At 41.0% G+C, this 18466-nt stretch overlaps 1 protein-coding gene across 1 annotated transcript in view; it reads left to right on the top strand.

Moving 5' to 3' along the window:
* MDN1 (midasin AAA ATPase 1) overlaps window positions 1-18466 on the top strand; it is a 3484183-nt gene that overhangs the window by 633890 nt on the left and 2831827 nt on the right. The window contains exon 15 of the mRNA XM_044071809.1: window positions 4753-4813. Within this exon, the coding sequence (XP_043927744.1) occupies window positions 4753-4813 (61 nt within the window). The remainder of the gene's footprint in view (window positions 1-4752; window positions 4814-18466) is intronic.

The raw sequence follows: 18466 nt of genomic DNA, 5'->3' as shown, positions 1-18466 counted from the left end.
TAAACAAATTCATAAAGACACAAAAATTCAGGATGGTCACGGTTCAGTCTATACTTCCACTTTTGGAAAAAGACGATTGGATGTGCTCCATAGATCTTCAAGGCGCATAGGTGCTCAAGAAGATGTCTTTGCTTCCGAGCAGGAGCCAGTCATTACCAGTTTCACGTACTGCCCTTTGGACACTCTACAGCCCCCAGAGTGTTCACAAAGTGCATGGCAGTAGTCACAGCTCACCTGCGCTTTCAAGGATTCCAGGTGTTTCCCTACCTAGATGACTGGCTCATTACTGTCCCAACAAGATGTCTACTGGATCAGGCCTTGACTTACACCCTACAACACCGCACAGCAGCTCGGAATATCGACAAACTGGAAGAAGTCAAACCTTACTCCAAGTCGCTCATTATAGTAGATTGAAGTGATTCTGGACATGATGATTGGTACAGCCTCTCTACCAGATCAGACTTCAGAGGATCAAAGAACAGGTTGACGCAATACTTTCCCAAAATCTAGCCTTAGCTCGATCCGTTCTTCAATTGTTGGGATCGATGGCAGCCTCCATCACGATAGCGAACCTAGCAAGGCTACACATGAGACTTCTACAATGGCTGCTTCTTACTCAGTGGTACCCATCCCAGCACCCATTAACTTTTCCGATTCGAATAACCAAGATTTGCAAACAGGACTTGCTCTGGTGGATGTCAAACAACCCTCACCAGTGATCTCGCCCCTTCACCCCTCATCAGCCCAACACCACATTGACGACGAACGCCTCCCTGATGTGGTATGGGGGCTGTTTCAGGTAAAGACGGTCCAAGGCACTTGGTCACAGACTGAGACCCATCTGCATATCAGTGTCCTAGAACTGAGGGCAGTGCTACTAACGTTGCAAGCATTCCAATCGATCCCTCTGTCAGGGACTATTTCGATTCAGACAGCATGGCATTAGTCTGGTACATCAAGAAACGGGGGAATCAGATCATACCCACTCTGTCGAGAGGCCATGAGAATATGGCAATCTGTGATAGCCTCCAATTGTTTTCTGATAGTGACGCACATTCCCAAGAGCTCCAGCGTGATAGCGGACAAGTTGAGCAGATGCATTCAAAAGCCTCATGAGTGGTGTCTCAGTCCTCTAGTGGCGGCGAAGATTTTCGACCGCTGGGGCCAGCCTTGCTGCGACCTATTTGCGTCCCCATCCAATTACAAGTGCAGCAACTACTTTGCCCTGATCCCCCCTTGGGGACAGTCACCGAGAGATGCTCTAGTCAACGATTGGCCCTCTGGTCTGCCATATGCCTATCCTCCGATACCCCTCGTTCCCCTGTTCCTCAAGAAAGCATGTCGGTTGAAGAGCCAAAGTGATCCTCGTTGCTCCATATTGGCCTCGACATGTTTGGTTTCCCTTCCTGTGGCCTCATCTGCTAGATTGACCATGGATTCTCAATCCAACTCAAGAGTTGCTCTCACCTGCAGAATCTGGTTCATCCAAACCTGTCTAGCTTGAAACTGACAGCTTGGTTTATCCACTTCAGTGATTGCCAGGTAGCATGATCGATCTTCCCCTGTGTGTGAAATCCTGATTGCCTCTCATAAATCATCCACCAGACTACTCTACCGCAGCAAATGGAAGAGATTTTCTCTCTGGCTACAAGATAAATAAATGGATCCTTTTACAGCCCATGTTTCTATTGTGCTAGAATATCTTTCAGACCTTTTTAAATCAGTGGTAGCAGCCTCCACAGTTCGTGGTCATTTGGCTGTGATTTCCAATTTTCATAATGACTACCAGGGCTATTCCTTAATGTCACACAGACTTTGTAAGACCTTTCTGAAGGGCATAACCCAACTAAAGCCTCCATTCAGAGAACCTGTTCAACCTTGAGACCTGACCTAGCCTTAGTTCTTCAAGGGTTGACAACTTCTCCCTTTGAGCCTGCCTCTACCTGTGATCTAAAGTGTCTGTCATGGAAAATGCTGTTCTTAGTTGCTATTACCTCTGCCAGATGTATTTCTGAATTACAGGCCTTGTCTGTCAAACCCCCCTACCTCATCTTTCACAAGGATAGAGTTTCATTAAGGACCAATCCAACCTTCTTGCTCAAGGTAGTTTGAGTTATCTATCAATCAGACTATTGATTTGCCAGAGTTCTTCCCTAATCATTCTAACAGAGGGGAATATTGCCTGCATACATTGGCTGTACATAGACAAATTAGTTTTTACCAAAACAGGACTCAATTTAATGGGAAGTCTGACCAGCTGTTTTTGGCGGGTTCTTATTACATTATCGAAAGATAATGTAATTGAATGGCCAAAACATCGAAACGGCCGCATTTCGAAGTTTGCATTGTGGGATCGCAGTACAGTGAAGATTGGGATATTTGCCCTTTCCTCACTGTAGTGCGATCTCTGAGTTGGAATATATATTTAACGGGGGGTGTAGGTGGTGCAGCCCCTCACAATAAAAGTTTTGAAATGCGGCAGTTTCAATGTTTCGGCCATTTGATTACGTTATATTTCGATAACGTAATATGAACCCGTTTTTGGCCTTTTCTGAATCCGGATTAGGTTGTCCAGTTTCAAAAGATACTTTAGCCACTTGGTTGAGAAATTGCATTACTTTCATTTATGGCAAGAATGGTACCCCTTTACCTGGCAGAGTAAAGGCCCACTCTACAAAATCAGTGTCAACTTCTTCAGCCTTCCATGCGAGAACATCGTTGAATGACATTTGTGCAGCCGCAACCTGGGCTAGGCCTCATACCTTCATTGCTCATTACAAGTTGGACTTGGCCTCCAGAGGCAGAGCTTCCTTTGGTTCTGTGGTACTCAGGAATGTCCTTCCATAGGGCCACCCAGGGAAGAAGATAGCTGGGGACTCTGTCCCAAGAGTATGGAATAAATGAAGATTAACATCATCAGATAAAGATATTATGTCTTACCATAATGTTCCATCTGAGTTGTTTCATCTTCATTTATTCATTATGGCCCACAAGCCTTCCCCCTCTGAAGGTTTCTGGTGGATCTCATTTGTCCTTCTTTCTAGTTGTTAGGTCATGTCTGACCAGAGGTAGCCTTAACTTCATTTTTCCAACTTGCAAACTAGATCTGAAGTAACAGGGAGAAGGGCATAATGTGTAAAATCGTAGCTTGAGAGGTTTGTGGCTTACGCGAGCTTGAAAAAAAGGCCAGCTTTGTTCCGAGGTCGGAACCAAATCCCAAGAGTAATGAATAAATGAAGATGAAACCACTCAGATGGAACGTTATGGTAAGACACAACTTCTTTTTTTGCCCATACCACAGAGTTCTTGGATTTTAGGTTATATGGGTAGATGTCTGCTTCAGATTAATTTTAATAATATCAGGAATTCTGCTGCAGCAGTGATTCTAATTGGACATTTCATTTTATGGTGACTTTCTTGCTAATCTTTGCTCCCTTGTGCATTTTCCATTCGAGGCAAGTCTTAAAATTGCTTTTGGCTGAAGTAACTGATATTTGTTAGCATCTCAGTGGTACATGAGTTAAAGGTTCATTGATAGTTTAGTCTGAAATGCTTATGGCTCTTCATAGTGACTTGTTTAATATGTTGGTGCACAGAGATGAATGACAGGGAATTTGTTCCAGTAGTCACTTGTTCTGTGTTTTTGGCTCTGTATTACAATGGGTAATATTGTTCAGTATGTGATGTAGCGACATTACCAGGGATAAAGAAAATTTTGATTTGTGTAAATGTTTTTTGTCAGATGATCTCTATTCTCTTAATTTAGTACTATTTTTTTGGTGGGGGGGGTAATTGCTTATTAAAATATCTAAGGAGTAGCATAATGTGGAAGTCCTTGTATTTAATTACTTTTTACATGTTAAGGTTGTGTGAACATTAGAAAAGGAGAATGTAACAGATGTGTAGTTCAGCACATTTTTTTCATTTTGTGACTAGAATTGCACTGGTTTGTACCATATTTTGAACAGCTGCACATGCCATGCTAGCGGATTTCCACTTGCTACTTACTTATCTGCTGTGGCATTAATGATGTCTACACTATCAGTAAATGTAATTGTATATAGTCTTTCACCTGAGCTTTGGCTTTTAGGCACTATATTATTTCTAGAGCTGCATTATCAGTGTGATCCTAGAGAATAGCATTGCAGAGACCTATGTCAAGAGACAGGACTGCTGCCTGTTATGAGTTAGAAATACCATGAGCTTTCATTGCTGAGACTGACTTGGTGTAGACTACATACAGTGTACCGTTCTGAGATTTATGGGTTTCTGCGCATTACACTGGGAATCCCACAGTCTTTTAAAAGGATGCAGTGATAACTTTCAGTTAAGTTTGTAAGAAATATATGAATGTCATGTTAAAAAGGATCTGTGCTTGCACCTTCTGCTTATTTGTATGAAGTTCAGGATAGGTCTGGGAATATGCACACTTCATTAATTTGTCCTACATCACCTACAACAGTTGGTAATGTTGTACTTGTTTAAGTTCACATTGTGCAGTGTGCTTTTTCACTTGTGCATTTTTGAGTGGTTTGAGAGGCTGGTATGTGTATGGATGTGCTTATGTTGAACATCACACAGTAGTGGCTGTGCAAAAGTAAGTTAGCAAAAATTAATATCTTAAAATGTTAGTGTAAAATAGGGGGTGAGGCATATTTCAAAGAATGCTTAAAGGGGAGCAGTCATTAATGCAAACCAAGATGAGATTGCGGTCTTCTGATCCACCTAATGTATTTTATTTTTTGCTTTTAGGGCATAAGTTGAGGGTGGTTAACATGAATCAGCAAAGCGACACCTCAGATCTTCTTGGAGGGTAAGTTATCAAACAGTTTCTGCTTTTAGTGTATTGTAAGTTTAAATAAGGTACGTACTTGTAACCTTGTCCATCATTTTAGTAGAGGGCAAGATGCGGTATAGTTACCTCGGGGTAAGCATCACATGTTTTGTACCCTGGTAGTCGGCTTTTTATCAGTTAGTGATTTAAATTTGTCTTTTATGACAAAGGATCTGTTATTAAAAAAAATTGTACACTAGTAGCAGAAAAGCTCTAACTTTAAAGATTTTTCCAATGTATTTTATTTTGTGGGGGACTTCATTCCCCTATTTTTGCAGTTTGTGATGTGTCAAATTTTTTTTCCAGCTGGCTTCCACCACCAACCATGCCATGAAGCATCTCTAGAGATGCATAAATATAGATGTGTGTGCATGTGTATACTCGGTGTTTTTATGTGCATGTGTACATCTTGAACAGATCTTGCATAAAAGGTAAGATTTGTATCTGGTACACTGCATAGCTAGATTTTATTCCTTCCTTTGTCGCATTTTCAGCATTTGTCTGCACTCCTGGAACACCAACAGAATCTTCACCCATGCCAAATCAAAGCTACTAAATTCTTCCTAAACCTGTCGTGTTTACAGTTTTTGATAAAAAGTAAGGTTTATTTACACACTGCATAAAACGAAAGACATCGACTTCTCCAATAAATATTGAAACACAGCTTTCTCATTCTCTACAGTGTATACAGAATAACTATATACTTCATACATGCATACTTGCAGATGCTAACACCCACAATCCCTGTAAACCCCATTGCTTTTAAACTCCACTAAACACAATTATGTGCTTAATTTAAAAATGCAAAAAAAAAAAAAAATTGGACTGCATTTGTCATTCAGTACACTGTAATTTACAAACTGCATACACAAAATCCACACACCAGACCCCAAACACTGCCCATTTAAAATTATTCCCTAAAGATGAAATGCTTTCTTGTTAGAGTGAAAAAGAAAAAAAAAGTCTAGCTGGTATTGCTGGCAAAATGAATTGGGTTTTAATTATGTAAGCTAACCAGAAATAAGCCAGGTAATTGTGCAAAACTGACAAGTCTAATATAAACCCTTAATAAACTGCTAAAGTATGTTAAAATAAGTGAGCTGTCCCTGCAGAAAATGATTAAAGATTTGCCTAATGACTAAAGTTGGTAGCCATTCATGAGATACTCTATATAATCCTGGACAAAATACCTGAAACTGACTACCATCTTTCTGTTTGCCGAAAACTGGACAAAAAACACACTCCTTGCACTACCTACAGCATTGCCCTTCTCTACCCATTTCTCACCCGCTTTCCCACCCATTTTATGCTATCAGTGTGTACATTATTGTGAAGTGGAATGCCTTCTTTTATTCCCACCCAAGTTTTTTTTTGTTTTTTAAGGAAGTCAGGTGTCCGTTTTCAGCACATCATTTTTGCATTAGTGATGCCTTTCAATTAAAAAGTTATTCCAAGGCTGCATTTTTTTTATTATTACAAACGCTGGATTTCTGTTTGTGCAGATAAACAGACTTCCGGAGTTAGTAAAGTGCTTTATGGACTATTGGAATAACAGTCTAATTTCTGGGTAGTCCATCAGAATACTGGATAGGCTACACCCATACCTGAAACCCTCTTCAGTAGTTGCTTAGGCAGTTAATGTAGTTTAAATTTAGTCAGAAATGCATCTCTAAACATGAAAACATGGTTAAGTGCAGTATTGGGGAAGGAGAAAGTGGTTTCTGTAATAACTGATGTACTTTGTGTTGCAGAACTTAGTCTTGCCCTTATGCAGTGCATTTCTTAAACTTACAGTAGAAGTATTTCATGTATTGCACATCATTTCTCTATGTGCTCTGTGTGCATGCAAAATGTGTGTCTGTGTAGATATATGTTGAAGATATTTAATGATATTTATGTAGATATTGTGTGTATCTGGGCTTGTATGCACAGATGCACGTGCACCTTATCAGATTGTCCTTTATGCACTCTTCTAGAGATCAGTTAGGGATTGTTACTTCTCAACCTGAATGTAGAGAGATGTTATCAGATCCCCTCTTTTGCAAAGGCAGAATATGCATGGGACAGAAATGGCAGCATAACTTTGTACCTGCGTAACAAGTGTTTTTTCTGTCACACAACTCCTGTCTGTTCTACAAGATTACCATATTGCTGGTGCTGTGCCCATATTGGAGACAGGTTAGTGCCCAAATTATAATGGCAAGTCTATTTAAGACGTCTGGTAGACTGACTGGCATCATGATTTCTGCAGGCTGACCGCACTGTTTCAGATGACTATAATAAACTATAACTGTATTGCAGTCAGTAGTATTGGTAGGCACTGCAGAGGGTAAGGGTCAATAGTTTCCATCCACGGTCATTCTGATACAGCAGTATCAGCCAAGAATGCTTTCTAGATGTGGCTTCTTTGCAAAGTACCCAAATTAGTGACTTATTTTCTTAATGATCAGCAGTCTGTCACCTACCAATTGCTGAAAGTGAAAGAACTTGAGGTCCAGTAATGGGAGAATAATCTATGGTTAGTTGGATTGAAAGAAAATATGAAAATCTCAATGGTCATTGTCTGCGTTGCAGAGAAATAGCTCATAACTGTGTTAAACCATAAACAAATCTGGATCAACATGCATTATATCATTATTAAACTCCAGGTATTTTGGATAAGTAAGCATTGCTACAAGGAGTCGGAGAAAATTTCTTTCCATTTGGTCTCCAGGGTTTCTCTATTCTGTGATTTCACCTTGAGGCTTAAAGTGCAGGGCCTTTCAGAAGACTTGGAATCAGTCCTTTTTACATAACATGCCTACTGTTTTTATGTACCTTGCAGTCCTTAAAATCTAATGACACAATAGGTCAGTTTTCCACACTCCTAAATCAGCCAAAAGTTTTTTTTTTTTATTCCAGTTTGCCCAGCCATCTTCATGTTAATCAAAGTAGCAGCCGAGCTGCTGCTTAAGTCCCCTTGCCCACAGTGGTAGCAGGATCCAAGGCTGTTACCTCCCCAGGCAAATTCACTGCTTCGCCAGGTATCAGGGACATGAATCTCTAGAACAGCCTGAAAAGCAATGATAATAAAGTTAATGACTCAGATTGTCATCTGCCGAAAGGTGTACTTTTGTCAGTTTGATTCCCACTGTAGTGGACTGCAGGAAGAAGACATTAGCAACATCAGAGATTATCTTTCAGATACAGCTACAGATTTATTTACTTCTACTTCACTAACAAGTTTTCTTGGGGACAAAAGCTTGCAAGGTAGCTTATGTAGACTCACCCCAAACAAACACGAGAGCCCCATTAGTCTTTGGGAAAATTCGCCAACTTCCTTTCTTACGTTCTAGTGACCAGACTTCCTTCCCTTGTGTCACTGACACACTAGAGCCTGATAAATCTTTCTAGTTGCTTGCAGCATGGGTGTCATAATCATATTGCAGTGGAGCTCACCTGCACTACAAATGTTGGCATTTTTTCCTAAAGTGTTACAGGACTGTTTATATTACATCTTATGTTACTGTTATAGCTCGTTTTTGAGTTATGTTTTTATAGGGCTGCTTTGAGACTTGGAACAGTTACAGCAGACAGTTGCTGTGCTGTATATCAAGATAAATGTGTGCAGCACTTGATGTGAGGTGAGTTTTGTTCTGTAAAACAATGTCATTATTGATTAGTGATTAGAACTGGTGGTTTTTAGCTGCTTGCTTCCATTTATTTCTCTTTTTTAAGATAAACATAATATATTTAATGTTATGGGGCTTCAGTACCCCAGTTAAGCAGTCTGCTCAGAGTTCTCAGTGGAAAGCATGCTGATATTGCTTTTATTTAATAACTGAAGATTATAGCACTTAATGGAAGGGTTGTATTGGTGTAAACTTCACAATTATGCTTCCCTTTTCAGAAAGAATGTATTGTGCTAGTTCATGCTAGACTACTGTAGACTAAAATAATCAGTTTACAGTTGAGGAGAGGAGATGGTGCATTAAGATAAAATCCTCAACAGGTTAACTAATAGTAAGCACACATAATGGACACAGTGGAGACTTACCAAGCTGTCTTCAGGTCTTGAGGTAATTCCGGTCCTTCAGTCAGTTGTTTGAGACAGAGGTCAGTTTAGTTGTAGACTCTAAGGGTAGGAATTCCCCCCCACTGAATGAGACATACATGAAGTTTGAAAATGAATGGGCTGTTAATGACCCTTTTCTGTTGAGTGACCATTGCATCTCCATTGTCTGGAATTTCGGTTGGTTTGAGGACTATGACCATACCTTCTCCAGTTCATCCCTTATTGTCTATAGCAGATTGAATTATTTTGATTCCTTTTCTGGAAATATAGTACATACTGAAGGACGTGAATAGCTCTTTGCACTCTTACAAGCATTGAAACTGTCATACCTTTTCTTTCTCTCTAAAGAATATCAAAGTAAACGGATATGAAATCTCAGCCTTGTTTACTCTTAGACTTGTCTTCCTCAGCCTTTGAGTACTGTACCTATTTCCTGAAGTGGGATAGCTTGAAATCGGAATCAAGTCACTTGTTAAGTACTGTCTTCTCTCAGCCTTGTGACAATGTAGCATGATATGGAAGGCAAAGTAAATTTACTGCACTGGCACAGTGTTGGGTCTAACAATTCTATTGAAGTATGTTTGCTTAGTTTAAAAAAAAAAAAAAAGTGTGAATTTGCCCTTCTGCAAAGAGAAGATGACAGTACCTAAAATGAGTTGTCCAGTGAGCATGGTCTCAGGGATAGAATACATGCAAAATCTTAAACATCATAATCTCTGAGTGATCAGGGGGGTTTTTTTGCACTTAACTGTTTAGCCTCCTCTGCTTGGACTTAAGCTTGTTAGTTACTTTGTACTGGGTTTCTCCATCAGGAGTCAAACACAGGGGCTTTAGTACATGGTAGCCACAATGGTGTGTTTTGCCCTCAAAAGCATCCCAGTAATGAGGATGTATGGTAGAGGCTATTCTAGTGGGTAAGGTGGAGGGAAAGCAACATTACTGTGGAAGCCGCTTAGCCCTACCCTTATTAGTGCCATACTGTTGTGTACTCACAAACAGGGCTACTGTGTGTACGAGCTGGTGGCTCGATGCTTGTCCAAGTGATCTTACATGGGATTTTGGCATTGGACAGTTTGGGTCATGTTTGAGCTTCTGATTAACTCTTGTCACTTGGGATGTAGTCAATACATTTTTTGTTTTAAAAAGTCTTTATTAAAACTTTACATATGGCATAGTGATTTTATGCATACATAGCCTGCTCAAAATCAGTTTCTCACAAATTGTCGCCATATCTCACACACACATGTCTTTCAACAGGTACTGTTATGGCTGTGAATAGTCCATGTTGGTGTGAATGACTTGAGACGTACCTTCCTGGACTGTATGAAGAGAGACTTGATTGAGCTCGCTGAATGTATGGTATGTCCCTAGCCTTAAGCAGCATTTTACCATCACCCAGAATGATGCCTCAATACAAACAGCAAATGATTGACTTTAACAATTGGCTTAGTTTTTGGTGTCATTCCAGGGGAATCCAGTGCATGACAGCCTGGGAAGATATGATAGACAGACCACGATGCTTTGGTAGATATGGCCTGCATCTGTCTCACTTGGGCTTCAGGCTTCTGGCAAAGGCCCTTGCCTCTTCCATAGTGCCTTTTTTAGGAGTAGTCATGAGGTCTATTACCAACACAAAAATCTGAACAAAATTCAAATTAATGGTCATGCTGCTAAACGCTAGGAGTCTAAACATGAAACTGCACTCATTGCAAGCATTCTTAACCCTGGAAGATGCTGACATTTGTGCAGTCAAAGAAACTTGATTCTATGCTGTGGAAAGCACCCCAGCTTTACCTGGTTACTCATCCTGTCATACATTCAGTCCCCAAAATGTGGGCAGCAAAGACAAAGGAGGTGAAATTTTAATATATATTAAAGGCGCACACACCTCCAGGCCGGTCAAACAGTAAGACGCACAGGAGATACTCTAGGTGCAGTTAACCATTGACAAAGACCCCTATTCAAATTATAGCTAGCTACAGGCCCCCAAATTTGACTCGATACCCACTCCACCTATCTAGAATTCTTCAAATCTATCAAGATTCAACTCCTTACCCTGATCCTGGGTGACTTTAATTACCCAACCATAGACTGGAAAAACTACTCATGCCAGAACACACATGCCCATAGATTCCTCGAGTTTGTCAATGCAAATGCCTTGGAACAGCTAGTCGATACCCCCACAAGAGGTGATAATATCTTGGACTTGGTATTAACCAACATGAGTAACCATTGCAGCACCCCTACGGTATCATCCTCCCTGGTAAGATTTGACCAGAAAGTGGTCACTTTCAAAGTCAACATCTCCCCTGACCCTCCGTCTAGCTAGGGTCAAACAAAAAAACTTCTCCAAAGCCGATTACAACTTCTTGAGGGATAGTATAAACAGCTTCACACCCCCCTTTCTCACTGTAGGAGCTGGCACCAATGTCCAAATCTACACCGAAGTACTATATGAGCATTATATAGATGCATGGAATCAGGAATACCCTACAGGACAAAATCATCCTCTGCAAGGAAGAGTAAACCTGTCTGGTGGAGATCTGCAATAAATAAACTATATAACAAAAGGAAAAAATTACTGTCCAGGACCAAGGAGGGAGTAGGTTCCCAATTGGAAGCAATCTCTCCTTAGCCTGAACAAGCAAATAAGAGCACTAGTGAAATCCTCTAAAGCCAGCCTAGAGTCCAGATTGGCAACATCTACTAGAGACAGTCATAAAGCCTTCTTCACATATGTCCTTAATCTCAAAGGAAGCACGCAGATCTGTTCAGAACTGGTGGTCAAGGGCACCACATACACAAATGCTGTAGATATAGCCAATTTACTACCTAACAGATTCAGCAAAAACTTCTCCCCTTTGCCCCCCCAATCAGTAAATCAGGACATCCCCAGAGATAAGGGGTGGGAGGCAAGTACTGGGAAACAGGTCATCACTGTCCTTTCAAAGGCAAAAAATACAACCTCCATGGGACCACGTACCATCCCAGGTTGCATCCTACATGAACTCGGGAGGAACTTGCAGCACATTAGTCACCCTATTTAACCAAAGCCTGAGTACCAGCTTTGTCCCAACCGATTGGAGGACGGCCATAGTCATTCCTTTACACAATGGTGGAGCGTCCACTGATGCAGGAAATTATAGACCTATCAGCCTAACTAGCTTGATCTGCAAGGCCATGGAACAGATTATTGTGGACCTCATTAACAGGGACATTGGCAACCACCAAACACTCGACCCTACACAGTTTGGCTTTGTCAAGGGGAGGTCTTGTCTGTTAAATCTGGCCAACTTCTTTGAGACGGTCACCAAAGCTATGGACGAGGGGAAGAAGGTGCACACCACCTACCTTGACCTGGCCAAAGCCTTCGACACTATTCCCCACTCGGGCATAGTAGATAAAATCTCTCAACTAGGCATCAATCCATATGTTACCAGATTGGGTAGCAATCTGGTTCTCACTGATAGAACCCACCTATTCAAAATAGGGGAAGCCACCTCAAGCAGTAGACTCGTAACTTGCAGTCTTGGGCCTTTGTTATTCGGGATATACTTCTCTGAGGTGCATGCCAAAACCAGTGGGCTGTGGCTGACCAAGTTTGCAGATGACTGAAAGCTGGGAGCAGTCATCAGTTCCCCAAGTGATGTGGATGTTCTCCAAGAGGGTCTCGCCCAAACAAATGAATGGTGCCAGAAACATGGCTTTAAGCTGAATGCTAAAAAATGCATCATCATTCTCTTTGGGGAGATTGACGTTCCCACATATCACATGAATAACAACGTCCTAAGTATGCAATCACTAGTTGAGGGATTTGGGTGCCCAGATTGATGACAACCTGACTTTTGACCATCATGTTGCTTCTACGGAAAGCTTTCCACATGCCTAACCTCATAAGTAAGGGTATCTCATCCAGGGAGAAAGAGGTCATAAGATCCCTGTGTTCTTCCCTTATAAGGCCAACTGAGTACAACCCCCCCTCTTCAGCATGTACCTCGCAAAGCACATGCAGCAGGTGGAGAGAACAGAGGTTCATCACCAGGAGAATCCAGTCTCAAACACCTACCCTACACAGATGGGCTAAAAGTCCTGCCCTCTACTCTGTTTCATACAGACACCTCAGAGGTGACCTCTGTCTGGCATACAAAACCATCTCAGACCCCGCCTTGATGGATCTGCTGCATATCTGCAATTCAGCAACCCGTAAGCGTGACCTCAACCTGGTTTGTGATATTAGTAGGACTTGTTGGGACCGATTTGTGTCCCAGAGACTCCCCCATCTGTGAAATAGACTCCCTCTCCATGTCAAGCAGAATACCTCATTATCCCTTTTAAAGTGCAACCTGGATAACTGAATGGGAAAAAGAAAGTACACTCCTGGGATTCCCCAAGTGTCCCTGCTGGACAGGGGCTCTGGGTGCTGACTTGTGTAAACATGGGTTAAACTCTTGGCTGGGCTTATAAGGGCCTCCGGGCCAATAGCCTAGTAACCTCCTATGATCCTATTCCACTTAATTTGTTAATTCCCTTTTCTAAAGATCCTTCTCCCCAGTTCTTGTATCTCCTTAACAGTAATCGGTACTTCAGTTACAGCTGGTTTAGATTTTGATTTCCATTTTCTAGTAATTTCTTTTGGCAGCCAGTAGCATTTAGTTCTGTAAGGCCTTACTGTGTCTAGGCAATTTTGATCCTGTGTCTCAGCTCAAAAAATAATTTCCTTAATTGTAACCATTTGCTCCCCCAAACATTTCTGACTAGCTATTCTGTAGGAATTTTTTTAAATTTGCCAGTTTGCTACATTCCCAACATGCATGTTCCTGGTCATCCTTTCCCATCATCCTGCCAGCATTTGATATCTACATGAGGAATTCACTGAAGTCTGAAGTTTAAAAATATGTGCAGTGAAGTCATCCTTCCAGTTAAAAATCCTAAACCTTCTGGACTTTGAGACATGCATATGTCCTCTCACTGTTCCTTTGTAAATTGTCTGTCCATTCTCAATTCTCAGTATTTTCCAACTGTTCTGATTCCAATTATCATGCAGTGCTTTATATATGCTGCTAATTGTCCCTTTGTTCATAGTAACTTTTGTTCTAGACTCTTAATAGCAACTGTACTAGAACTGGTCTTTCACTTCGCACTGCCTTATCCCTTTCTCTTTGCCTATATTTTGGTATCACTCACCAGTAGGGAAGATAATCTCTATCCTGTAGTCCAAACTTCTGTTTGGCCTCATCCCACTGTTCACTTCCCCCCTCTAGTTACTTGATGCCAATACATTGATCCTTTTGCTTGTTTTCTCCAGTAAATCCCAGCAGTCATTCCTATTCGGAAAATCATCTTTCTCTATTCCTGGTTTGGCTAAATTCTTTGAATACTTTCTGCACCTTCAAGAATATAATATTGTACATGTTGGTCCTCAAAAGACCTGCATCCAAAATCCTACCATCTTGAACTTCTCCTGTTTTATGATCGGCCTTCTCCACTTTGATTTATAACCTGATTGTTTATATATGAACTTTAAGTTCATAACTTTGGCTAATTTTAACTGGCTCACTGATAGAACCTACTCGGTCAAAGTAGGGGAAGCCACATCTAGTAGTAGACCCTTTACGAGTGGTGTACCCCAAGGTTTGGTCTTGGGGTGGCCTCTACTGTTTGGGATATACTTTTCTTAGGTGCAAGTCAAAACCAGTGGTCTGTGGCTGACCAAGTTTGCAGATAACTGCAAGCTGGGCACTACCTTAAATTACCCTAGTGATGTGAACATCTTCCAAGAGGGTCTTACCCAAACTAATGACTGGTGCCCAAAGCATGCCCTCAAACTAAATGCCAAGAAGTGTATCAGTATCCCCTTTGGGGAAAATGTCATCTCCACTAATCACATTAATAACATACTAAGCATGCAATCAGTCGTGAGGGCTTTGGCACCCAGGTTGGTACCAACCTGACTTTTGACCACCATGTCAAGCAGAGTACCTCTCTAGCCCTCTTTAAGATGAACCTGTAAGACTGGATGGGAAACAGAAACTATACCCCTGGGATCCCACCTGTGTCCCTGGTAGACAGGGGAAACAGGTGCTGACTTTGAGGGAACATGGGTGAAATTCTCGGCTAGGTTTATAAGGGCCTCTGGCCCAATAGCCTAGTATCATCCTATGAACCTTTAAGTGAGTAGCTGTAAAACATTTCTTCAAATCCAGTGACCTTTAATTCTCCTCATTCTATGGAGAGCACCAACGTCTCACTTACAGTGGATATAAAAAGGGTGCACACCCCCGTTAAAATGCCAGGTTTTTGTGATATAAAAAAATGAGAACACTAAATCATTTCAAAACTTTTCCCACCTTTAATGTGACCTATAACCTATACAATTGAATTGGAAAAACAAATTTGTTAGGGGAAAATAAAAAAAATGTACAGTAAGCTGGTTGCATAAGTGTGCACACCTTTAAACTAATATTTTGTTGAAGCACATTTTGATTTAATTACAGCATCCAGTCTTTTTGGGTAGGAGTCTGTCAATATGGCACATCTTGACTTGGCAATATTTGCCCACTCTTCCTTGCAAAAGTGCTCCAAATCTGTCAGATTGCAAGGATGTCTCTTGTGCACAGCCAGCCCTCTTCAGGTCACCCCACAGATTTCTTATTGGATTTAGGTGTGGGCTCTGGCTGGGCCATTCCAAAACTTTAAATTTCTTCTGGTGAAGCCATTCTTTTGTTGTTTTGGATGTATGTTTGGGGTCATTTTCACGTTGAAAGATGACGTTCCTCTTTATCTTTCTAGCAGACACCTGAAGGTTTTGGGCCAGAAGTGACTGGCATTTGGAACTGTTCATAAAATTCCCTCCACCTTGATTAAAGCCCCAGTTCCAGCTGAAGAAAAGCAACCCCAAAGCATGATACTGCCACCGCCACGCTTTACCGTGGGGATGGTGTTCTTTTGGTGATGTGAAGTGTTGTTTTTGTGCCAAACGTACCTTTTGGAATTGTGGCCAAAACGTTCGCCCTTGGTCTCATCAGACCATAACACATTTTCCCACATTCTTTTTGGAGGCTTGATGTATTGTTTTGCAAATTTTAGCTGGGCCTTATTGTTTTTCTGTATAAGAAAAGGCTTCTGTCTTCCAAACTTACCACATAGTCCAGACATATGGAGAATACGGAAAATTGATGTTACATGTAGTACACAACCAGTACTTACCAGAAATTCCTGCAGCTCCTTCAATGTTACTGTAGGTCTCTCGCCAGCCTCCCTGACCAGTTTCGTCTTGTGTTTTCATCAATTTTGGAGGGACATCACAAACCTGGCATTTTAACGGGGGTGTGTACACTTAAGTCCACTGTAACTCTTGCCCTGTTCCCCTCCCAAATTCCTTCAGCTGTCTTGTCATTCACAACTTCTCTGGTTTGATAAAAATGTGCCTGGCCTGCATACCTCTCAACTGTACAGATTTTTGCCTCATGTTTGTTCCATTTTTCATAAAAGTTTCAGACTTCATATCCTTCAGAAAATTTAATGCTAATGCAAAACCTGTTCTATCAACTTTGTAAGAGCAATATTTAGAAACTGCCCCTATTTTTGGACCTTTGTCTAACTTTTATTCATGGCTTAGTCCAGATTTCTTGCTCTAAGAAGTTGAGAGGTATAATGGCTTTTATATAAAACTTAATGGATTAAAAGCATTTTACTGACTTCACTTGCTTTTTTATCTCCACATTCAAGAGCTTCCAGTTTCCCTGTGTTTGTATTATCTTGAGGTATCTCTTCTTACATATTCTTGGCTGCCATAACAGAATGCTTTTAATCCATACACCAAAAGACTTCATCTTATTGTATACTCATAAATCATTATATGGTAACTATCATATTGACAACACACCCCTTACAGATAACCCAATAGTCAGTGACTTAAGGACAAACACAGATAGTAATCTAGCTTTTGACCATCATGTCTACAGTAGTGATGAAATCATTTTATGTTGGACAACTTATAAACAAAGGTATGGCATTTAAGTCCAAGGAAGTCATTGTTCCACTTTATTCGACATTCATCTGACCTATCATTGAGTACAGTGCCCCTTTTGGTATGTACCTAACCAGGCATATCCAACAATTGGAACATCGGCAGAGATTCCTCACTAAAAAAATACAGGGCATAAGTAAAATGTCCCATGCAGACCACCACAAGGTGCTGTACTTGTATTCGGTCTCCTACAGGCTATTGAGGGGAGATCTATGCCTGACATGCAGGGCATTGTCAGACCTCATTCTGATGGACCTCCTGCATATCCGCATAACAAACAGTACCAGAATTGCCCTTCTTAAAGATGAAATAGGACCTGCTGAAGAGACAGGTTTATATCCTAGAGATTATCCCGCCCATCTCTGGAACAGGCTCCCCATCCATGTGAAGTAGAGTTCCTCCCTAACCTCATTCAAGTGCAGCCTGGATAATTGGATGGGGAACACGAAATTCACTCCTGGTTTGGCACCTATGTCTCTAATGGACACAGGCAAGCTGTAAATGGTTAATCTCCCAGGCCCTAGCTTGTAGATTCATCTCCCAAGCCCCTGCTTGCACTTACCAAGGGTTTCAGAACTTGTCAGAGATTTGGGATGCATGGCTAGGTTTAAGAAGGCCCTTGTGGTCGGTAGCATAGTAAACGTCTATGAACCTGTGGAATATAGGTATCGCTGAACCAATTTGTGTCTGTACATAATTTACTGCTGCAGCCTTTGTTTTATTTTGTTTAATTTATATCCTGTAAAGACTTAAATGTCTCAATGTACCACAGTACCAAAATGTCCTTTTCTGGATTCAGTTACAAAATAGTAAAGACAAATTTTCTTGATTACCATTCCAGTTGTTTCCTTGAACTTTGGAGTCTCTTATAGATTCTGCATTGTGATTTATATTGAAGAGACCAGAGGGAGTACAAGCAAATGCATTCCTACTAACAGTGAATTAAACTTCATGTATTTTCTCTGAACTGTTTGTCATATGCCTGTCGTGTACTAGTTTTAATGTTCCCACTACAGATGCCTCAGAGTTTAACAGCTGAGCCATTTCCTGATTCTGTCCCTGCAGACATTGCACCTCCCAAGTGCAAAGCCCTTCTTATAGGTAAAAGACTAGATGGTTCTAAAGTTTCATGGCTTAGCTCATCTCTTGTCAGAAAAATAGTATTGTAGGTTTTAGTGCATACTTCTATCAGTATGCTTAACACTAGGGGAACCACCATAATTTAATACAATTACATGATCAGTTCATGCTAACATTTCCATTTAGCAACCCCAGATCTCAACCTTGTACTGCTTCTATCTAGTCTTCATCTTAGTGTGATGCATTGCGGTTGGGGTGGGGTCAGGAGGTGGAAATCATTTCTTTAACATCACTTCTTTAACATCACTTGCATTATCAGTGGTCACAGATACCCCCCCCCCCCCCCGAATACATTTAAAGTATTTCTGCCTATTTTGCAGTGCAACACACATTTGACTTCAAGAAATTAATTATACAAATTGCAAAAACAAAAATGACTTGGTTACAACTTCAATTCCTTCAGTGTCCT

The sequence above is a fragment of the Protopterus annectens genome, chromosome 1.part0 (genome assembly GCF_019279795.1).
Source record: "Protopterus annectens isolate FY-2018-M chromosome 1.part0, PAN1.0, whole genome shotgun sequence".
NCBI lineage: Eukaryota > Metazoa > Chordata > Ceratodontiformes > Protopteridae > Protopterus > Protopterus annectens.
Note: the sequence above shows the minus strand (reverse complement) of the source record. Positions and strands in the feature narration are given on the sequence as shown.